This window comes from Scaptodrosophila lebanonensis, unplaced genomic scaffold, assembly GCF_003285725.1.
Source record: "Scaptodrosophila lebanonensis strain 11010-0011.00,11010-0021.00 unplaced genomic scaffold, SlebRS2 tig00000072-arrow-pilon, whole genome shotgun sequence".
Lineage (NCBI taxonomy): Eukaryota > Metazoa > Arthropoda > Insecta > Diptera > Drosophilidae > Scaptodrosophila > Scaptodrosophila lebanonensis.
In genome coordinates this window covers 1,619,540-1,644,534 of record NW_022060558.1, presented here as the reverse complement: position 1 = coordinate 1,644,534, position 24,995 = coordinate 1,619,540, and the positions used below count along the sequence as shown (strand labels likewise).

The following is a 24,995-nucleotide window of genomic DNA, read 5'->3' as shown; positions in this document are numbered from 1 at the left end:
CTTATCGTAACATGTTATCCATTTACCATTGAGGTGGTTTCTCAATTTTTTTTTCGTCATAGACTGATCCTACATAACACTTCTACACATAGTCTGTATGTCGATACCATAAAATTTAAATGTGTTTTACTAAAATCTATTTATCCTATCGAACTACACATTAATTAGCAAAGTGCTGTCAATTATCGAATCCCTTTATCTATCAATACCAATTGGCCCCAAATTCCGAACAACCAATCGGACGAATTTCATTTGTATATCCCGATTAGTCCTATGGTTCATTAAACCCATCACAGTATCTTTATTCACACTCAACCACTCAGCAACAGAATCGCTAAGGCGCCCATTTATGTTAAATGCCAGCGAATTAGCAGCCGCCTGATGATTGGGATTGGGACTGCTACTGCGACTGACTAAAAATCGGAGGCAGCTTGTCGCCATTGTAGCGGCGGCTTTTCTTTTTTTCTGTTGATTAGAAACTGCGAAGCAAAACAAAAAACCGGAAAAAGGGTTATTCTTTATAGCCATTGTGTGTGCGTGAGTGTGTAAGAGTGTGTGTATTTGCTTCTTAACTTTCGGCGATTTTTTGTGTGGTGGTTGTGTTTGCTTTTTATTATTATTGTCGTCGTCGTTGTCGTCGTTGACGTTAACGTCAACGTTGGCGGCGACAGGAGCAGCGACGTCAGCGTTGGCGCGGCAGCATTGGCAACGCGTGCAGCGCTGCTGCAGTTGGCAGCGCAGTCAGCTTTCAGTCAGCGTCGTGAGCTTTTAGCATTTTAAATTGACGTTTATTATGCGGCGTATTTTTTCTTGTGTTTTTTTTTTCCATTTGGTGTACGGCACGTTGAGTGTTTTGTGTGTGTGTGTGTGTGTGTATGTGTGTACGATTTACTCGTACTCAACATGTATCTGTAGAGCTCTCCTTGTTGTCTCGTGATTTTGACGCGGCCGTCGCTGCTTCTGCTGCTGCTGCTCTTTGTTGTTGGCATGACGTCGTTTCTTTAGTTTGTTTTGGTTTTTAATTTAATCGTTTTTCTGCTCTCGTTGCTGGCATTGTTGTTGTTGCCGTTGTAGTTGTCGTTTAAATGTGTTTAGCACGTGCTGCGCGTCGCTTGCACTTCGCCTGCGCCTGCCTCTTACCAAACCAACTTCTGCTGCTGCTGCTGCGACTGCCACATGCCTGACCGGCCTTCTTTTTTCTGTTTGTTTTTTTTTTTTTTTTGGTTTAACTGCTTTTGCCTGCCTGCTGCTGGCTAGCTTGTTGTTATTGTTCATGCTGTGCCCTTTTGTGTCTGCGCTTGATGCTTATTAGCGAGTACCACTCACTCATTCATTCATTCATTTATTCATTGTTGTTGCTGTTGTTGTTATTGTTGTTGCGGCAGGTTTCATTCCTTTGCTGCCGTTTAGAAACAAGTGGCCAATAAATTATAGCCAGAACAACAGAACGACAAAAACAACAACAACAAAAGCAAATGCCCATTATTATTATTGCCATTGAAAACGTAATGTGCTGAACGAAAGGCGTAAATACACATAAAACCGTTATCGTTATAAAAAAGGGTTTGTCGCTGCCCCGCATTTGTTGCTGTTGTTATTGTTGTTGTTGCTAAGCCAAAACTGACCTGCGGTATGCAAAGAGTGAAGACTTTTTAGCGTTTGTGTCTAATAAGGCAACTGTTTTATGGCCAAATGGACAAGGGGAGGGGATGGCTGCAATAACTGTATCGAAGCGGCGCATTGCTGGCGGTTTTTAGGGTTGGCCAGACCAGACCATACCAGACCAGGCCACTTACTCACTCAGCTGCTTCAATGTGTCAAGGACGTGGCGGCACTGCGTGACTCCGAAACGGATTTTATGTAGGTGAAACTTTTTCTTTTTTTTCTTGTTAGGCAAACCACCGATTGGAATGCATGACCGCAGAATATGAACGTTTTCAAGGCAGCCAATGTCACTAAACTTATAACTAAAGTTTGACTAAGCGTTCTTAACGCGGAAGTCGAGTCTCACCGACAGCGCTCGATTTGCATGCATGTTTGTATGTATGCGTGAATGCGTGTATGTATTTGTTAAATATGTATATGTGGATGTGGCGGAGCAGGCAGCTTCTGATTCATGCTTTTGAGCTCGCATTAAATATGTGATGGAATTTCGATGTTATCGATAACAGCCATCAAAGACCTTTCCCACTTTCATGCTGGCAACCCTAAGATATCGATAATGATGATAAGAGTATGTAAGTAACGTGCCGTACTTTAGTCCCAAAAATTGGTGCAAGCGATGAATATGTATAAGTAGGACTCTTCTAATTGAAGAAAAACTATAAGCCGCCCATTAGGGCCATCTTCATCTTATAAATGTTATTAATCATATTACAATTAAGTTTTAAATTTTGTATTTGTAAATACTATATTTACAGCTCGGTGAAAATTATACATTTGCACGGTATTTTAAAAAAATTAATTACTAAGGAAAAAAAACATTGTTTGATTTTTTATCTACATATGTAAGTATGTATGTACATAAATGTGTGAATATAAAGTCAGATAATACAAAATTACAAATGTAGTTTTAATAATTTTGAAGGTATTTAGTTCATTTAGCTAAAAGGCAAATTTTTTTGCCGTTGCCTCCCTATACCTTTTACCTATTATCCAAATTTTAATGTTTTGGCCCTCCCCATTCGGGAAAAGCTGTGTACGCCCTTGAATCAGGTCGCATTAATTATTCGTGTAGCCTTTGCTACTTAATATAGAATTAGAGTATTATTGCTGACAACTTCGATTCCTTCCGCATGCTCTGTTAGTGGCAAGGACTTATTGGAAAAATAAAAAAATTAGATAAAAAAGCCACACTGTACAGTCCTGGCTCTCAACAGCTAGTCAATGAAGATATTTCTCTATAGCTTCATATCTGAAATCTCCAAGCCGTCTGTTTAGTAGCACACCCAAAATCCAAATGTAGCTTTTTTAGGGGAATGTGTCACCCAAAAAGAACAAAGTAATTGATTCAATATCAATTCAATATCTTTTCTTCGAATTACTATTTTTTTGTGTGGGGACTTATGTGATTTATTCATTCATTGTAGCACTCGAATACTAAAGGTATACTTCTATATAGAGAAATTTTCCAGAAAAAAACCAATTAGGGTCTTTATAAAGGCAATTTAACTGCTTAACCTATTAAAGGTTGAATATTGAACATCGATATAAATATAGTTGCTTAGTGCTTAATAAATATTTGTGTTTTTCTATATGAGAAACTCGATCGGGATCAAATTTAGCTGATGTATATTTGTCTATATTTGTCTGTGGCATTTACCGAACATTTAACTACACATCGTGGCAACAATTGGTGGACAGAGCGTGAAATTAACATCTAATGACCATGGAGGACCAAATGGTGAAAGTGCCTTGTGGAGTCACTTTTGGCCAAACGGAAATGTAGTGCGCTAATCCCTTTGAAACGTTGTTGTGCATATGCTTTGTTTCATTGCTAAAACAGAAAGTGGATAGAACTTAAACTTAAAACAACGGTCATAGTTTAAATGAAAACAAAAAAAGCATACTGTTAGCCTTGAGGCAGCTGTCTAGAACACACTACAAATTTCAACACATTCTGTTTTGCAACACATATTCAGCTGAGTCTTATAATAACAACTAACTGAGTGGTGCGAATAATGGCGTATAGCCATTATTCTGGATATGTAAAGTTTTAAAAAAAAGTTGACTATCAATGTTCGATAAAAGCAGCTAGAAAGGTTTTCCCTCTTTAAAAATAACAAAATATGAAACAAAAAAGTTGTACAAAACAAACATTTTTTTGCCGTTTCACTCCACTAAAAGAAATACAATTTATAATTTTATTTATATAAAAACTGTTTTCTTATAAGTACATATGTAAAAAAGATTGATTCAGTATATGTTTATATTTATGAATAAATTATTATTACATTTATGAATAAATTATTATTAACTGGCGTCAGAGGTTCTCTGTAAAAGATATTTGATTTTTTGGTAGAAAATAAATTGATTTTCAGGAGCTACGACCCCTGATAGGTCAACATACCGTAAAACATTGCTTTCGTATGTCGATCCCTACTAATTCGAAGGCTTGGCGTTGGACTTGGGACTACCGGAAATTGAAGCCATATAAATGATCAAATGGGATCATCGGTATCCTCGTTATATGAGTTAGTGGGCCGTTGATAATAGTTGCTACACTTAAATTGTCCTGGAATTCCTTAATAAGCAGCCTTGTCCCATTGCACATTTTTAAAAGGCTTTAATTTCTCAAAAGCATGATTGAAATTCCGAATTTTACCATCAATTCAAACAAACAATCTAATCTTTCCTCTTTATAATATAAGTATAGATAAAATATCGAGAAAACAAGTGATTAGGGTATTAATTGTTAACATTTAAATTGAACGTCCTATTGTGTAACACATCTATAAAGCTAGTCTGTGGACATTATTCCAGTTCCTGATATAAGCATTAAACATACGATTTAATATCAGGGTGTTATTTCACAGGACTTTGTTTGTATTTGGCCCGTCACATTAACATTAATGTTTTATCTGCACACATATAGTACACACATATGCACATCGATGTATGTACTATTTCATAAATAAAAGTAAGTTATGCGACAAATTCTAATAAATCTTGCAGTTCGATCCAAAATAAAACTTATGTCCATTATGATAAGTGGCATGATAATATGCAATAATACTACAAAATTGACAAGCTGTGATGATCACAGTCATTGGTCAAACTATTATGTATACAAGAGAGAAAAATTAATAAAAACTTTGTTGGCCATTTACGAACTTTTTACAACAATTTGTTTCCAGCTTGAAGGATTCTCTTCATTATAAGCATCAGCAGGATGATGATTTAGGTGCAATAAATCTTGATGCATGGCTAACCCTTTACAAATGCTCTCAGTGTAAATTCAAGACCTTTCATCGAACTATGCCCCATTTAGGCACTTATACGCAGGTATCTTGAGTTCCTTTTTTATAGCAAATATAACGACAATCTTCACTTCTCTACGTATACAAGTAGTATATAATATTGGTCAAAAAATTTAATGATCCGTAAAAAACTAAAGTCCTACACACTTCTCTAGTACGCTATGTGCTTGAATGCTACCGGAAAACCAAAAGAAATTCGCTGTCCAGCCACTTGGCGGGAATACCTTAATGTAGGGACTTTGATGCTTTTAAACTATTGTGGTCCAGCTCATTCTTTTTGCATAAATTATCAAGCAAAAAGAAAAAAATCCCTTCAATCTCTTTGAGGGTTTATTGCATTTGAACTCTCCAGTAGTGACGACGGCCATGGTGGTACTATGGTGATGACCATAATAAATTTGATATACAGATTCGTCGAATCGTTGACAAGGCACACCCACACCCACCCACACCTACACCCTCTTCCCGACCTCCACAATGCATTTAGCATGGCGTGTATTACATTTGCACTTTTTGTTTTGCTCGCCGGTTTCTGCACAAAGACACCACCACCACCCCACTAGCCCCCCACCCAGTCGTACAACACCTCGCTAGCTGTTCCACGGCATGAACTTTCATTTAATTGATACATAGAGGTAGCAGCAGAAAGAAGTGAAAAAAGGAACGGAAAACAACAAAAATTTGCGTTTGTTTATTTTATTTCGATTGTTGTGTTCGATGTGCGTCGACATCGGCATTGGAAGAGGCAATTATTGAGGAACGGTGGATGGTGGATGGGGGAGGGGAGGGGCGGAGGGTGAGGTGGGGAAGCCCAAACCCAGAACCGACAGAGCACACTCAGTTGAGAAGTTGAGGCGAACGTGCGTACGTGCGTGTGTGCGTGCGTGTGCGACTCTTTTGCATTTGCATTGGTATTGGTGCTTCGTTTGTTTCTTGGCCCCCAAATGGCTTTTCAATTGGCGTTGACGTCTTCGTCTCCATCTCCGTCGCTGCCTCTCTCCGTCTCTCGTCTTTTCTCTGGCGGTGTGTTCTTGTAAATGAAATGAACACGCGGAAAAAAGCGCACAAAGCATAAATGCTGCTGAAGCGCAAGAATCAAAACAAAACGACGTCAATGGCTGTTGGCAGCGCACATGCAGCTTTCCTCAAAGTGGCCAATAAAGTATGACAACTAATGTAAATATACTTATTTGTAATACGCTCGCAAACAACAACAATGTGACTATTTAATCTACAACTGTTATACCCTTCTCTAAAAAGTGTAAGAGTATATTAATATTGGTGTCTACCCAGGAGGGAGAATGGTATGCCACAATCCAGAAAAGATAAATACAAATCGCAATCGAATCTGCCCGTATATCTGTTTCAATCCAAAGAAAACATATAGCTCTAGAAAGCTTGTCCTCTTTTTGGCAAGCAGATAAGACAGATAGATACATAGATAATATCGAAAATCGAGACGGGCGAATAGCTTTGTGATAAGCTGTCACAGAAACGATATGATTTAAAAATTGTTTTTTTGTAATCAAAAATTTGTTAATTTCGAAAGATATGGAAGTCAAATTGCAAACTAAGAATGTTGTAGCCATCTGTGGTGGTTTCCCTTCACTTATGATAACCAAATGAAAAAAAGTAACAAATACGCATGTACTTTCCAATGAAAGACAAAAAACTACGTAAGCGATGAAGTATTATTTGATAAAGGTACTCGTGTATAGCATCGCAGACGAAGATCACTTTTTAATTCTAGAAAACGATTCTTTTATTATTGATCTTGTTATAAACTAATTCCTTATTTTAATATTTCTTTAATTTCGGTCCATTATTTAATTAAAGAAAAGAGCTTAAAAGTTAAGGTTACACCTCTATCTTTGCTCTACACAAAGTTATTTAAAGGATTATATTTATACATACATACATACATATTCTAGAAAAAACTAATTAAACAACAAATGTGTTTATCTTTACAAACATTTAAACAATTTTTTGTTGTACCCAATTGAGCAAAAATATTTGATCGTTACTAGGCACTCAATTCTACGACTCATTTTCTTAATTGTTTTGTTGGGACGCCAGCAGGGATAGCAAGAAGAAGAGTGTTTTTGTTGTCAGTAACAAAAGCTGATCGGTATGAGTCTATAAGGAAGTAGCTACAAAACAACAGCTTCACCATAAAAGGAAGGCAACCATCTCATTTTGTTTTTGTCTCAACATTACCTTTTCTCTTATTTGTCCTGAACATTGTGCCAATTAATTTCCAATTAATTAATTTAAACTTAACACAATAATGAGCGGAAAAGTCGTCAACACCAAGAAATGCCTATAACTGATACCTTATGTGTAACAGTTTGCACTCATTTAAAAAAATTGACATCGAAAACAGGTGCTTGGGATCCACCTTCAGTCTTGAATAGCATTTATTTAAAGTAATACTCACGTTTGCTTCGGTCCACATTTTCATCGTTTGCATTGCTGATTTGTTGTTGGTATTTGGAGGTAATTTATATTTTTGGCGCCTTTTTTTCTGCACTCACTGCAGTCTGTTGTTGTGCACTGCACTTGGATGTTCACTTCGACGGCTTTGGGATTTGGGTGTAGCACTGTCTTTGGCGTTAAAGCGGCTGCTCAACATGTTGGTGGAGTTTGGGCCCCACTCTCCGATAATTTTGGCAATAATAATATCTAAGCAACACTTTCAGGCTAAAACAGCACACTGAACGCATTAAGAATTGTCTCTTTGTTTTCTTCTATTCTTCTATTTGCCGCGCTTTGTTGTCGGCTCGAAAAAAGTTACGTAGTTTTAGCTTTGGTTGGCTCTGGCCGCGCAGAATTTTCCGTGCGCCGTACTTTGCGTCTTGTTTTGTGAAGTGCAGAGTTCGTACTGACTGCTTTTTGTTCAATGTTGTTGCTGCTGCTGCTTCTGCCGCTGCTGCTGGTGGTGCTGTTGTTGGCCAAAAGCACGAGCCAAGTGCGCGTGCCAGTGTTGCCCATTCAATCGAGCCTCAAACTGCGCTCGGTGCGTCCATATGTGCGTGTTGCGGCATGGCGACAACCCTGCCACATACAGCTTGTTGTTGTTGTTGAGTTTTCCGTTTTTCATATTTTCAGTTGCGCTGTGGAAACCCGCCAGCCAGGCCAGGCCAGCGACAGTGCCATTCGCCATCGTCGCTATCGTCAACGTGCGTGTGGCGGCAACAGCAACGACAGCCACAACGAACCACCCAGCGAACGTACCACCGAGCCACCATCACCACCCAACCCCAAACACCACTTGGCTTTGGCTCCTACATTATTGTGGGCGACCCTCTGACTGCCGGCTCGCCTGTTCGGCTGCCCATCAGCCTGCCCTGTCGACAGTTGAACTATTTTAGTGCACAACAAACATATACACAGACACACACACACACACACACACACACACACACACACACACACACACACACACACACACACACATGTATATACATATGTATGCATACATAGTAAACAAAAGCAGCGCATTTATGTCGTTTCGTCGTTTGTTAAAGTCGATAACTGTGATTGCTTTAAATTGTTTGGTTCCATCGATCGAAAGTTGACGCAAACGGAATGATCGATGTATGGTACTCGCATTAAAAGAGTCCTTTGCAGCAATTAACGTTAGTGATCTTTAAGGACTCCAACAGCATTCCCATGAATCAGACCAGCATCAGATGGTATTGTGGGAATTCAGAACTTGAAAGCAGACTATGGATTCTTTTATTAAATATGAAATTATAGATTAAAGGCGTTTGAGTTACAAATACAGTACAAGATTTAAGGACCTTTTAAATTTTATTTATTTAGGTATTCAGAAGTATATATGTAAGTATGTATGTACATAATTAGTATAGAACAAGGACTGCAGGGTTATTGTAGAGAAGCTGATCTCTATGAATCTTTAACATCTTTAACATTCAACAACAATTCTTGGTATACTCAGAAAAAAGCAATCCTTATATTTTGTTAAACATTTAATACGATCGTTGTCCAATAAGATTTACATAAATTTGAAAACTTTTCTTTAAAGTACGATGCTCCACATTTAAGGACGTTTTTATAATCACGAAATACTTCATCTAATTATGTTTTGTCCTATTGCAAAACTTGTTATTTAAACACACCTTAGTTTCAAGTGGACTCGGCTTTAGTTGAGATAAGACTGACCCATACTTGATTAAAGAAAACACTAGCACCACTATATTTTTTTAATTTCAAATAAATTCAAACAGCATTTGTTGTTTAATTTTTCCAGGAGTGTAAGAACCCGCATGTCTTATACATATACGTGTATGGTAACTCCAATGGATGTTACTACGCAGCTTAAGCTTAGGAATTTTTTCAAACCTCTGCAGGTCCCATTAATGATGAACGAGTAAAACGTTAAGGATGAGCCATTCCGACTCTTAAATACCCACCTTTTTCTCCGCTATTACTGAGCATTGTTGTACCGAGCATTCCTATGACAACTATAGGATAAGTATAGTTCACAGATTTGAAAGTTCTGGTGAATAACTATAAAAAATTCATAAATATCCAGCATAGTTACTCAATCTTAATGAACAACAACATTTTTGGTATAAAGATTGGTTGCTAGCTATATGATATAGTCTACCAACTTTGATAAAAATTCAGGTTATGGAAAGATATTATAAATACAATTTTTGGTTGGGATTTAGAGTATTTAAGCACTCACGGACAGACGGGCATGTCTATATCGATTTGTTTGGTCATGAGGGTCATAGTAGCCAAGGGGCTGGCCACGCCTTATCCTGCCTGTTTCATAGAGTTGGCGATTCGATTTTCTAGTATGCTCTTTCTCCCTTTGGGTACCAACTTTGATAAAAATTCAGTTTATGGAAAGGTATTCGTATATATGAATGTTTCTACAGTAAATTCAAATTTTGACATTAGTTCTCATTAAAGAAAACTAACTAAATCTAACGTACAGATCAAGAGATCCTTTTAGCTGCAAAAAACTCTTATTTATCCCGTATCCGCCCTTCTCTCCACCACAGTTATTCAATTAAAATATACTTTGGTGCATCAATCGTTTCTATGTCGGTGTACCGATTTAAACGAAATATTATTGTAAGCTAAGACTTAATAGCAAACCCATAAAAACCAAATTTGCTTGCATTATTAACAAAAAGTTTAAGGAACAAAAAGTGATCTTTTAATCGATCGTTCAGCGATTTTCATAAAGCTTCAAATAAAAGACAAGACACATTTAATAGCCGACCGGCCCTCGGACAGCAATATAAAATAATGAGGATACATATTTTCAAGCTTGGTCCGCCTGTGGTTAGGAAAAGCCTTCATACGGACGGACAGCTGGACATGTCTATATCGATTCCCCTTGTCATGCTGATCATAAGTGTATATAATTATAACATGGGGTCTTTCGTGCCTTCTTCTGCCTGTTACATATAGTACAATTGGCGATAAGACTTTTAAGTACATCCTCTCACCCTTCGCGTACAGGGTATACCAATTACATGAATGTATGTAATTAATAAGCTAGGGTATTTGTTTTGTAACGTATTAAACTTTTAATTACTTGCTTTTAGCAATATAAAAGCACCTTAGGACTTTAAATCCAGTTCAATATTGAAGTCTTTTTCAAAATGTATTGATTTTATTTATAGACTGAGTTCTTTGCTAGGTTTATATATGTTATATATACATATGTATACATATATACTATATATTTATGTATGTATGTATGTTTGTACACATGGAATACCACAAACATAAATGTATGTATTCAAATATAAATTCTCTCAATTTGTATTCCTAACAATGATAATCCTTAAATATATTATGTAGTATTCAAAGAACTGACGATCTCTCATGCGAGGCTTAGAAGATCTTTTGTAGCGCACTTTTAGGCATCTGCTGGCCGAACGGCCTTTTTGTGGGTGGTAAGTAGAACGTGTGTTCGGTGTTGGCTTAGGCAGCAGAAGCAGAAGCAGCCTCAACACAAAGCCTCAGCACACACACACACACACACACACGCGCTCATACATACATAAATACACACACACAGGCAGAAACACAAAACACAATTCCCCATTCCCTGACCCGACTCTGACTGCTGATTGCTTGCTTGCTTGCTGCTTGGCTGACGTGATGGCACACACTCAGGCATACATTTATTGCTATGTGTGTGTGTGTGTTTGTGTTTGTGTGCACACACATACATATGCCATAGAGTGATATTGCGTCGCTTTTGTTGTTGTGGTTGTTGTTACCAGCAACTGGGTGGCTCATTGTTTTGCACACGTTCGCCCCATCCAACAGCTGCCTTCCAACGACTGCCACTGCCTCGCTCGTACAATTCTCCTCGTTCCAACTGTGTTCGTTCATCGTTTCAATATAAAATGCGGAGTGTGCTGCCTCTGCCGCTGCCGCTATTGCTGTTGTTGCTGTTGCTGCTGCCATTGTCGTTGTCGTTGACGGTTTTTGCTTCTGCTTTCATTTAACGTATAGCCAACGAACCAACGAACGAACGTACGAATGAACGAACTAAGGCGAACGAAGTGTCGAACAAGTGGAGAGAGGGGGGAGGAGTGGCGCAGAGCAGAGCAGAGCGGAACAAGCTGACTGGGCCAGAGACCAGACCAGACCATAGCCAGAGCTAGAGCCAGTGCCAGAGCAGTTGGCCAGGCCAGCCAAACAACCGTCGACGGATGACGACGTTTTCCGACTAACAACGGACGCGCATTTTCCACCATTTCGAGGCGAACGCATTGAAAATTGTTCGCTGCGGCGCAGCGACGACGTGCACTCCACAGTTGGAGAGCACCATGATGATGCTAGAGGGGGTTGAAGGGTATAGGGTTGTTGGGTTGGTGCAGCAAAGGGGGTTACTTAAGCTTTAACGTTGGTGGCATTCATTGTTCGCCTTCGAGCGGCAAGTAGTGAAAATGCCATTTGTTGTTGTTGCTGCTGATACTGATGCTGCCGCTGCTGCTGCTGCTAGTGCTGCTACTGTCGTATTTTTATTTTATACACTTTGCAAAGGATATTTAAGTGTATGTTTGTACGAGTGTGTCTATGTTTGTATCTGTGTGTATGCTTGTGTGAGTGTGTTGCTGATTTGTGCGCAAAACTTTTACAACATCGCCGCAGTGAAGCGAGAGGCAACAACAGCCACAGCAGCGGCAATGGCAATAGCAACAGCAACAGCAGCAATGGTAGCAACAGCAACAACGGTATCAGCAACATTAACGAGACAGCAGAAGCAGCAACATCAGTGGCGTTGTTGTTGCCTCCAGTTGCGACTCTGCTTTGTCTACGAAAGGTCGAAGCCGAGAGTCTGTGGCCTGTCTATTTGGCCGTTGGGGGCTTTCGTAGTAGCTTCTAGCAATGTTCGTCTCTCAACAGTTCAAATGCGCCTTGCATTGCCTTGAGTTTAGGTTGGCGGCCCTTTACTGAGTTACTGAGACGACAACCAGTCGGCATGATAATATTTTATAGAGCTAATAGACATATCATACTAATATATAAATCCACCCATCATATTGAAATTTGCTGAAATGTTAATTATAATAAATAATCTCTAAATGTTTTCTTTGATGGATTTGGCAAACTTTAATCATTTATATTTATTTCTCTTTGTGATTCTCACCTCAAAACGCTTGCCCCAAAGACATTGGTGTTTTGCTTTTAAAATCCCTCCCTTTCCCACTCACACCAAATAATAAACGCCACACAAATTTTAATCAACTATTGATATTTTACTTACATACTCGTACGAGTATAGTATGCCTTCTACGCGCTTCTCATACTGCAGACGAACTCATTGTATGCCTGGGATTTGGCGTTCGCTTTGATGAATTTTGTTGCGGCTTACCAACCCACCATGACAGTGGAAGATCCTCTTAACGATCTCCTCATTGCCTCCACAGATCAACTTTGAATTATTTTCAGCTTATGCTGCTCCAACCCCAGCTCCATGATTGCCTTTCATGCTCAAGGATTTCACTTTACTTCGCAGCATGCCATTAGCAAGAGCTTTCACTGTATGTGCATGTACACACACATACTATATATCCAAACACATATTTATACACGCATACTTACAGAGTACATACATATGCACATATGAATGTACATACGTATACCTATATTTATATGAACACACGTACAAACTCATATCATGCATATATGTATACAAGCACACAAACGTACAAAGGCAAGTATATAAGAGCAAACAAAACTGAAATGCGGTAAGCCAGTGGCATAGTTTGATGGGATAAGCAACCAAGAGATGCCACTATCATTGGATAGAAATCATGGAAACTACCAGGTGAGACTATTGGAAAAGTTCTGGATAAACGAAACACTACATCTAAAGAAGTTCTGCAGATAGTTCGTTCACGAAATGGTCTGAAAACTGGGGATCCACAGCTCAGCTATGCAAAGAGATATAGTAGAGAGTATAGTAAAAAGAATAACCGACATAATATTTCTGCAGGAGATTCAATAGGAAATGCCGGAGCAATGTCAATACCACCAAATGAGTGAGCCCTAAAAATTGTGACAGTTTAAAAGTTCCCAGTGAAACCAAATATGAATACTAGCTTCGATTCTAATTATTTTTAATAATTATCAATAATTAAAACTAATATTAAGCGAGTAAAAAATGAAATTTTTTCGTTCGAAAAATGTAACTGCGATAGTTATATACAAATAGTGCTGGACAGTACATATTCAGAATTTATACTCTTTTCAAATACTTTGAACAATTGTATCCAAATTCTTTCTTTGAAAAAATCAAAACACATTTTCAATAAAACCAAGTAAAAAAGCTAAAGTCGGGAGTCCCGACTTTGAAATACTCTGTACATATGTTTACAATAATTATAGAGAATAAAAAAAAATTAAGAAAATTAAAAAAAATAATGTTTGATCGATTTTACCTTTCTCGGTATTTGAACTCACGTAAATGGTGTATAATTGCAGCAGGAAATATATTTATGGCTATAACTTCTTGTTAAATCGGTCTATCATAGTGAAACTTGTCATACGGACACATAATAACTAACTGGGGGCATTTGCAAAATTTTAGTTCGAAATTCCAAGAATTACGGGAGTTAGAGAAAATCGCGATTTGCATGGGAGAGGGGGGAGGAAGGGAAATTCCAAAATATACATTTTCTGCGTATTCACACAAGGCATCTTGGACTAAAATGGTGTTCCTAGGTCTAATAGTCTCCGAGATATAGGCGGTTATACGAATGGAAAATCGGGAAAACCCCCATAGGGGGAAAATCAAAAAAATAAAACAAACTCGTGTAGAATACACACATAAGGCATCTTTGTGCAAAATTTGGTGTCTCTATCTCTTATAGTCTCTGAGATCCAGGTGTTCATACGGACGACTCGTCTCGTCATGCTGATCAAGAATATATATACTTTGTGGGGTCTGCCACGCCTCCTTCTGCCTGTTACATTTTTCAGCTCCCGCAAACCCAATATACTTCTGTACATTTCATGTACAGAGTATAAAAATTAAAAAAACAAATATTGCAACTAATAGAAACTCTACATATCCCAACTGATAAGTATGTAGTTGCCACTAGCATATAATGAATTGTTCTATACATGTATTCCTATGCAGATACGAGTAAACTAATCAATATTTTTATGCATAGTATAGTATTCGTACAATTTTTTAATAAATGATAGTACTAGTTGTATTGAATTTTACGGCTTAGGCTTTGACACATACTATATAGAAAGACAGAGTATAGAATGTGGCATTAGGAAAAAGCAGGAGAGGACGCCACCCTACATGAAACATAATCCTTTTGTCTCCAGATCTTCATAAAACTAATTTTGTAAGTCTATTAATTATTGACGCACAGACAACAAAATTGCTGACAAAACATAAGTTCCAGAAGAGGCAATTATTTTAAGTGTGCAGCGAGCGTCCAGCTCAGATGAAATTCACATAATTATTGGTCATATTCCTCTCTTTTGTTTGTTTTGTTTATATTTCGGAGATGGGTCGGAGATGCTTCCTTCTGCATGTTACATATTTTGCACAAACCTAATATACCCTTTTTACCCTACGGGTTTATGGTATAAAAATAGTATTGCATACAGCAACAAGGATATTTTCGGGGTACATTTCAAGGTTTGGGATCCGTAAAAATGCATACATATTTTTGTGCAACTAAATTTATTTGCAAGGCAGTGGTTAAAGTTTTCTATTCCAGTGTTGGTAAGCACTCTTCGAATTTTGTGACATGCCGATATTCCAGTGCTGGTTAGATAACAATAAGAATATTCAAAAGCAGTGTTGTGAAAAGGCTTATTTTGTAAATAAGTACTTATGTTCACAATTGAGCTTTCTAGATAAATACAAGGTACTTATTTGACGGCGCCACTGCTCTGGCATTTCGAAATGTGTTTGTTTGCTGCCGTTGTTGTTGTTGCTGTTACGACCGCCTCTAGGTTATATTTTCCTCTCACGCTCGCACCATTGCCATCGCCATCACCACCGCCACTGCTGGAATTGCTGGCTGCTACCGCCGCTGCTGCTGCTGCTGTGATGCGTTGGCTGCCTGGCTGGCTGTTGTTGTATTTTGCCGCAGCAACAACAATTACAGCACCAACAGCAACAACGCACATTCATTCGTTAGATGGCTTGCTCTGCTGTTTGTGAGTGTGTGTGTTTGTGTGTATACAGTCCTACATTTCCATCGATTTAATCTATCTGACTACGACATCAGCCAAACACACACACACACATGAATACATACATACACAAGCATATACACACAAACCCACCCAAAGTACGTACAACAACTGTCAGACAGTCGGATGGTCGGTCGTTCTGTTGCCGTCAGTTCGTTACTTCGTCGACTCGTCGGTTTGTCGCTTCGTTGGTAACGTCGTACGTACAAATAACGAAATGGCAATGGGATGGTTGGTACGGGACGAGATGGGGCGGAGTGGAATGGGATGGTTGATGCACGGGTGGTACGGGTGGTTAACTGCCTCACTGGCTGACTGCCTGGCTGGCTGGATGGGTGTGCTTTGGGTGTCGTTTTGTTGGTGGTATGAGGAATGACATGGCATGGAAAGGCATGGTTTTGGTTCGCATTGGTTTGCTTTGGATAGCATTAGGATGAGTTGGAATGGGTTGTGTGTGTGTGTTTCTATATGGATGCGTGTGTGTATGTGTGCGCTGGGCTCTGGGTGTTTTGGGTAGAGTGTTGGAGCCGCATAAATTTCTCGTCTCGTTCGTCTAGTTTTGGGTTGCTGTTCCTATTGTGCGTTAGCTGTGTGTTGTGTTATGTGGCAGCCAACGTCAGCGGCGCCACATTTGGACAGACAGTAAGCCGGTAGGAGTAGCTATCCCCATGCCATATAATAATTTGAGGCCTAGTGTTGAAAAATGATGTTGAAAAAGTTGAGTGTGTCACACAAAAGGAAGTGCATTTCGATTATTGCGCGCAAAAATGAACTGCTCTAAAGTATGACATGCTTATCATCAACATGGCATTTTACAGCACTGGACATGCACTGTTCAAAACAAAAAAAAGCCCTATGCTTTGCAAAAATAATGACAACACGCTGACCGTCCTGGCACGCATCTGAAAATCGCATCACAAATCCGCCAATTTTTATTTGCGCTACCTTTTTAAAAGTTAAAAGCACAAAATACGAAATATATTAAATTTATTCATGTGTTTTCTGAGAGCCAACAAAAACAAAAACTGATAGAGTCAATATCTATGTATATAGTTCGGTGATGACGACTATGGATCTGTGCACGGAGTGGTGGCCAATTTAGCGGCTAGTGGTTCTGCCTGACTTATCGATGGCAAAAAAGTGGAAAATCGATCGTTTTTTCATTACTTAACAGGGACGTAATGCGCTTTCAAAAACGCGCACAAGATCTGCGTGTTTCTGAGGCGGCTGTAATAGGCATTCAAGAAAATTGGCTCACATTAGTGGACTGTGCCGTTTAATCCAAATTTTATCTTTTATTTTGTCATTCAAGTTCTTTTCGCCAAGGCTCAATTTTGAAATGTTATCGTCTTTTCAAATCATCTAAGCAATGCTCATTTGCAGACGTGTTGGTAAAATAATATCCGAATTCATTTACTAGCTGCATGTTAGAAAAACTAAAACACAAAAATCATTCGAATTGAGTGCTTGGAATTGAAGCCATTTCGATCAAATAAAATAATAGTACTTAAATGTAATTTTTACTTTTACCAACCAAAAAATGTAATTGCCATTTGCATGTTAATCATGTATTTTAAAATTTTCCACAACTGTTCTAAAACCAATTAGCCCCATTTTCATACTGTTTAGGAAATTTTCAAATGTGATTAATCAGGATATATGTTTTAAATATGTTGTATAGATATTTTTTGATCTGGCAGATCTACTTTTCTATTGCTAATGCAATTATAAGAAATGTTTTAAATGTACTATATATACTATAACGAACTAGTTTTTAGAATAAATAATAATAAGTTTTAAAATGTTTGTATCGAGGGTCAACAAATTAAACTCATGTTGTCGCAGTTACTTGGAATATTCGTGCTGCAGATCAAAAAATAAAGCAATGTGAAACATAATTCCTTTATAAGCACTATAATATTTGATTAAAAACAATAGGATCTCAGCAAAATAAGCTTGCTTTTGGACAATTTAATTACATACTATAGTATACTAGATGTTACATAGACTAAGCGCTGACTATCGAACTAGGAAGAATAAAATCAGAATATTAAAAACGTCTAGGTAATCTCTCTTCAGTCCTAGGTGTTAGTAGATGTAAACAAATTGTTAGGAGCTGCTAAGCTTTGTTAGTGATATTCAACTAAATATTTCTGACAGTGCTGAGGCACCAACAGTCACCACGACAATTTGCGTTCCAATAGCATTACAACAAGCGACCGTGCCATGCGGCCGTGTTTGGGAAGCAGCCGCCCCGGCAGAAGCGGCGACAGCAACTACCAACATCATCAGGTCGCCCAGTTGGCCAACACACTGATTGCCAAAGCGCTGAGTTGGAAATGGGCAGTGTGCACAACTAGCAACAACAAGAACAACAACAACGACTCTCTATCGCATGTGCACTGAACTCAACACGGCACCGAACTAACTAGAATGACATGCGTAGGGGCCACGAGCTGGCCAAGGATGAGGTTTGGGGGGAATGTGCTAAAGGATAGTCTTACAAAGGGCCCGGGGACAAGGCTCAGTTAGTGGGAAAGTTGCATGGGAAACTCGGCTCTGGGGTATCTATTAAACTGAATACGAACACGTTACGTATACGCAATGTATGACGACTTTCTATGTGCGCAGATGAAAACGTAAATATCTATGCATGCGCATAGTATCTGCTCAGATAAATATGATGCGTTGTAGGCATTGAAAGCTCGGACAACAATTTGTGGCACAGCCTGCACATAATTATTGCATGACGAGGCAAATTAAACTGTGAATTAATTGAAGCGTTTTCAATGAGTTAAAAACAAAAGCATGACATTATATTACAACTTACAACAAGGATGTTCTGATGTCTGAGATTCATACGATTAGTGTTTTTATCAATATTAATATGCATACACTGCCGCTCAACTGAATAGGTTCAACGATTCTCAAAAGTTAAAATAGTTATATCTTTTCAACCAAATCGTCGATTTTGATTAAATACAATTTCGTAGAAAAAATAATTGATCTATACTAATATTATAAAGAGGAAAGATTTGATTGTTTGTTTGTTTGAATTGAAAAGGCTCCGAATCTACTGGACCGATTTAATGGATTCTTTCACTGTTGGGAAGCTACACTATCGACGGTTAACATGGGCTATATTATATTTGCAAAAAATAATGGAATCCTTACTAAAAAGCAAATAATGTACCCAAAGGTGTAAACAAATTTCCTTAAAAAACTCCTGAATAGCATGCTGTTAGTTCATAATCATCCTCAAAACTTTGTCACTTTAAATATTAAGGCAATATTATTCAAAAGCCCCCAGCCAAATAAAAAATTACAAATCGATCGACTCCGTGATTAATATTGAAGACTTTTAAATTAACTAAACCCTTCTGGACTGCAGCCACATGAAATTAAGGCCTTCCAAGCATGCGCAATGGGACGAGGCTGCTTATTAAGGAATTGCAGGACAATTTAACTGTACCAACTATTAACAACGGCCCAGCACTGGTCAACTAGCTCATATAACGAGGATACCGATGATCCCATTTGATTATTTATATGGCTTCAATTTCCGGTAGTCCCAAGACAAAGCCTTCGTATTAGTAGGGATCGACATACGAAAGCAATGTTTTACGGTATGTTGACCTATCACGGGTCGGAGGTCCTGAAAATCAATTTATTTTGCTACCACAAAATAAACCAAATATCTTTTACAGAGAACCTCTGACATAATAAAGAATAACAAAAAAACTAAAAACTATAAAAAAATCATTAAAATAATACTTGTAATATCCAAAATAAATTTTACTCCTTAGTAACTCATAGCAAAAAGAAGGGTGTATGTGTGTGTGTTATAAAATGAATCATTTTTTAAATTTTAGTAAAAATACCCGTGCGAAGCAAAGGCAGGACGCTAGTAATATATATAATATAATATTATAAAATAAAGATTTTTAATAATACAACTTAAAAGATAAGAAAGCGTAAGAAAAAACTATGCAATAACGTCTATTAATGCCTCCGACCCGTTGGGGGAATTTTATTTGCCATTTGGCCAGGTAAGTAATTCTACTTAACAGCTAATTAAGCATAAAGAGAAAGAGTAAAAGGGAAATCTCCAACCCAGTGTGGGAAAAGCGTTCACAGCCACTTACGGGTCAGAGTTTTCCCAGGAGATACCTATAAAGGATAAATTTTATAGAATAGAGAGAGAGTTCTGCCGAAAGCAAATGTGAAGGATCATTGTAATATGAACAAATGACCCGAAAGCGATTGTGCGCAGCGTAATCGGTTGTACATCTAGACTAGATGAATGGCAAATAATTCCTTGTTGGTCTACCAGGTACTGAAAAGTTGAGGCGACCTAAAATATGATCAGCATGACGAGACGAATCGATATATGATATATATGAGCATCTTTCCCTCCGTTCACATAGCCATCTGTAGAACAGCGAAAATTGTTCAGCCATAAAACTTGTCTAATTCGTAAGCTGAGCAAGTTTATTCAAGTCAATATATAGCCTGACTATTTTATTGAGCCCTTTCTCAGTATGTGCTTAAAATCAATCTTAATACCAAATTATATATTTCTAAGTCATATGTTGTGCTTTATCAGGATCGGTGAGCTGTTCATATAGCTGATATAGAAATGATTGGTACAAAAAAGATTGTTTAAGTTGAATGTCTGTTGCAGGAAAAGGAATGGATACAGGAATTTAAGAGTGAGGGCTTTCTATTCGGTTTTACCTGTAGAATATTTGATTTTTCAGGGATCAAAAAAGCCATTGGGAGTACTGTTTTGAAAAAGCTAACTGTTCCAGCCGGCGCAATGGGAAGTACAAGTTAAACAGCTTCAAATAGCACACATTTACATTAATAATCATTAATTATTTTTTAGAAATACATACAAATTAAAAAGGTATTCGCGAGAGCTTTAAAAATCTTGTTCCTTGCTACCAGGCCCTACCCTTGCTGCAACAGCCATTCCCCCAGCTTTATTGGACGTTCAATAGCTTTTGGCGTTGCTATATAAGTCGGTAACGATTTATAATAAATGATGCATTCAAATAAAACACTAACTTTATTATAACATGAGGTGTGATAAGAACCCAAGTGCAAAAAAGAACACAACTTCAACTTAACAAAATTATTAGAATCTTCAGGATTCTCCAGGACTTTTATTTTTCCTGTCATTGGAGGGTAGATATATAATCAACGATTATTTCAAACAACAATAGAAGCTCAGACCAACTGGTTGTATAATAATGATCACATACGCATATACTACATTCGTCAAATTAAAAGCATTTGTCATTTAAAATTGTTCTGAAAATGCTTACAATGTTTACGTTTTCTATTGTTAAATAATACACTTTTCCCAGATCAGCTCCCTATATACTTTTAGCTGTGAATCGAGGCATAGTCGAGTCTGTGACATTATAATTTTGTACAATTGGAATATTGCATACGTTTTTCTGTTAATAGATTGATGCACATATTAAATAAATAATACTACTGGCTCATAATGTCATGCTTTTATTAATAATCGTATGTCGGGAATACTTTTTAGTCGACATTTTACCAACCATTTTACCATGTGAAACAAATTTAGCTTCCAATAAGTCGTTAAAATTAATTATGGTTAACAAAGTTATTCTAAGCGAAATATCAGTTGGTTTGTCTTTCTAAACATAAATTCGTTTGTTTTAGGAAATTTAAATCCGCTTAAATATGTATCTGTGCATACCCAAAATAAATCTTTGTTTGTCATCTAAAAATATATTACTCCAAATCGTTAAAGAAAAGTGTATCATATTGGTTATTAGAAGTATTACTTAAGATGTATATTTGCCCTTAATTTTAACCCAAATATACATACGAATCAACTTTGAGACAATGGCGATGATGGCGAACATCAAGTTCCAAATAACTACACTAATCAAATAACTAAAAACGTTTAGTGAACCAAAATGAATAATAATGTTGCAGTTTTTTTGCTTAGCTTACATAAATTGTTTACAAATACAATATAATTATATTTACTTGTCCTTCTCGACAGGTATAAGCGTCAGTAGATAGCAAGGGATAAAGGACGGTAGTTCTCGGCTTTTAATATTTTGAATAGCAGCGTGCGCCCAAGACATGGATGGTTAGCGAAAACTCTTCCCATTACAGTTGTTACAAAATGATGATTAACTCAATACATTTCTGAACGTTGTCTATCAAAAACACTTAACAGCTAGAGTTCGAATTGTCCAAGAATAATTAAAATCAGTTGGAAATAATCGTAATAAATCAGTTGTCATCACAAAACAAGCCGCTCATTTTTCCTGAACATTTGCGAATATGTATGCCGTCGATCTACTGGTTGTCCTTATAACTTAGTGGCTTGATATCTGCAGCCCGTAGGGCTTAAACTAATCTATAAACACTAACTTAACTCTCCATAGGATCACGGAATATCAATATAAGTACAATTTTTAAGATATACTGAGTTACACTTAATTGAATAACTAACAAGCAATTAGCCAACTCTCAAGTCAACTAAATCACAGTTCATTTGGACAACCCTCCTAATAAACCGCACGAGCCATCACACATCTCACAGTTACTGACCTTTATAATGCTCCTTTGACTTACTTACTATATACTCGTATAAATACATGTACGTGTATGTCTGTATGTAGGTGGCTGGAGTCATTCATTCAGAAAGCTAATCACCCACACATCCCGGCTAGCAGTTAAAACGTAAACAGCACTAACAACAAACACCTTTCATTGAGATATTTTCACGCCTAATTAAAATAGAAAAACAACAACAACAACCCCGAAAGGTGGCGGTGTTGCAGGCAGTTGCGATTTCTGTTTTTATGGCTTTACTTTTTTTGTGCTTTATGAATACAGATTAACCACAAATAGCTGAAAAGGACATGTTAAGCGAGCTTGCGAGGGGGACGTGGACGTGGGCGGGGGCGGGGGCGGGGGTTGGCGTCTAGAGGGAACCACTTGTTAAGCGCACGTTTGGGAAAGCGCCAAAGCATCAAAGAGCGTTGAACGTAACACTTTCGCCAGCAGCAGCAGCAGCGACGACGACGACGACGATGACGAAAGCAGTGCCAACAGCAACAACCATTGACTAATGATAGATGGCTGGTGTGGATGGATGGATGGATAGATGGTTGGTTGGTTGGTTGGTTGGTTGCTTACTCGTATGTTGATGGCTTTTGAATGGCAGGTTGCTGCCTGCCTTGACGCTCAAGTCGTGCCTGCATACATTACAGCAAAAGCAACAGAACGGCAACAGCAACAACAACAACAACAACAACAAATTATACATAAATAAATAAAAAGCGGCAGGCCAGGAACAACAGTAACAGCAACAACGAGGACCACCAACAATAAATTGTTCAAGGTCGCCGTTCGTCTGCTGCTGCTGCTGCTGCTGCTGTTGCTACTTCTGCTCTTGTTGTTGTTGCTGCGACGAGCAGCAGCAGCAGCGGCAACAACAACAGCAACAACAGCATGAAAAATGCAAAACAAGCGTTGACTACAACGACGACGCCGAAGTCAACGACAAAGTCTGTCATAATTCACATGCGAGCCGAGTAGCCTCCCCTGCCCCCTTGAAAATAAAGGGGTGTGCATGTTTGGAGTGGTTGTGGGTGTGGGTGTGGATGTTGGTGCGGGTGCGGGGATGCTTGCCATGTTTGCCGGCAAATGGCAGATAGATGTTTAGTTTAAAAACAGCTGGCAAATGTATTAAGAGCCAACGCACAGGGCAGAGAGCAGAGAAACGCAAAGGTCTGCCAGAGGGTGGAGAATGCGGCGAGGGTGGCGGCAGCCCCGACGTGCATTGGCACATATGTGAGCACAACGAGCGCGTCTGTCTGTATGTGCGTGTGCGTGTGTGTTCGCATGTGTGTGTGTGTGTGCGTGTGTGTGTGAGGGGCTGCTGTTGCTTGATTGTGCATACAAAACCATAAATTGAAAGTATACTGCAGAGCGTCGCTGCCGCTGCCGCTGCCGCTGCCAACGCAGATGCTGAAGTCGCTGCAGACGCCTGTGCCAACGTCGACGCCAACGTCGCTGCTTTTTCATTCAAGGGTTGGAAAACTTTTTTCACTTTTCACGGCGCACAAAATAAAAACCGAAATTGCTGTTGCGAAAAACTTTCGCTAGCTCGCGACGTCGTCATCGTCGTCGCCAACATCGTCATCATCCCCACCATCCCAATCATCATCATCATCGTCATCGGCTCCACGTCGAGAATCTTTGTGTAGCCCAGCATTTTGGCATGTGTTGCATGTGGGGCAGGCACGCGGCCCGCCGCTGATTAAACGCCGCCACAGACGCCACCATCGCCAACACAGCCAACACCATCAGCATTCATTCATCCATCTGCAAGTGTTTTGTGTTGCATTGTCGTCGTGCAGTCGCTAGGCGGAGGAGCGCGCAGGGATGAGCGAGGGGTGGTTCGTTGGCCTTCCGTTTTGCGGTTGCCAACGAGACGGAGACGCCTGTCCAATGTGCCCCATGGCGCCAACACCACAACAACAACAAGAATGCCAACAAATGACACCTTCCACCCTCAATGTTTTGGTTTCGGTGCTCCTGGTCTCTGGCCCACGTCTCGATCCCCACGTCCCTATCCCACTATCCCAGTCCTTGACTCAACTCTACCACTCTAGTCTACTGCTCGACTGACTGCAGCCACCTCCGGCACCGCCTGCACACATTTGCATAACTCCACGCACTTTGACATGCATGTGAGCTGCGAAATTTCGCATAGGCAAGTGTTCCTCTCTTTGTTATCACACTTAGCGAAAATCATCCGCCAATCGCATAAATGCAGTCCAAGTTTTATTCGGACTAAAAAAAATTTTATTTTTTTAGAAGAATCTAGCGTTCATAGCTTACTACATTTTTTGGAAGAAAGTTTCCAAAATTATGTTAAATCTTTAGGCTGGAAATGTTTGTGAAGCTTTGAATTCCTAAACAAATCAATCGAATTTGGTAGAAGTGGATTTATTAAAAAAAGTGATTTTTTTTTAGAAGAATATAGCATACAAGGCTAACTAGTCTGAACGTACATTTGCTGGAAGAAGATTCCGAAAATGGTTTACATTTTTAGATCGAAAACATTTATCAGAATGTAAGTAAAGCTTCAAATTCCAAAACAAATCAATCGAGTTTCGTAGAAGTGAAATTATTATTTATTTAAGTATTAACACTGCAAATACCTATTTTTTTTGTGAACATCCAAACAGATACCTCTTTAATCTCATAGTCCGGCATTCA

The 24,995-nt window shown here is 38.6% G+C and overlaps 1 protein-coding gene across 1 annotated transcript in view; it reads right to left on the bottom strand.

The window, feature by feature from the left end:
• LOC115625145 (putative mediator of RNA polymerase II transcription subunit 26) overlaps window positions 1–7,532 on the bottom strand; it is a 51,572-nt gene extending 44,040 nt beyond the window's left edge. Inside the window, exon 1 of the mRNA XM_030520066.1 lies at window positions 7,417–7,532. Coding sequence (XP_030375926.1) covers window positions 7,417–7,449 — 33 coding nt within the window. The 5' untranslated portion in view covers window positions 7,450–7,532. The remainder of the gene's footprint in view (window positions 1–7,416) is intronic.
• Window positions 7,533–24,995: the final 17,463 nt, after the last annotated feature.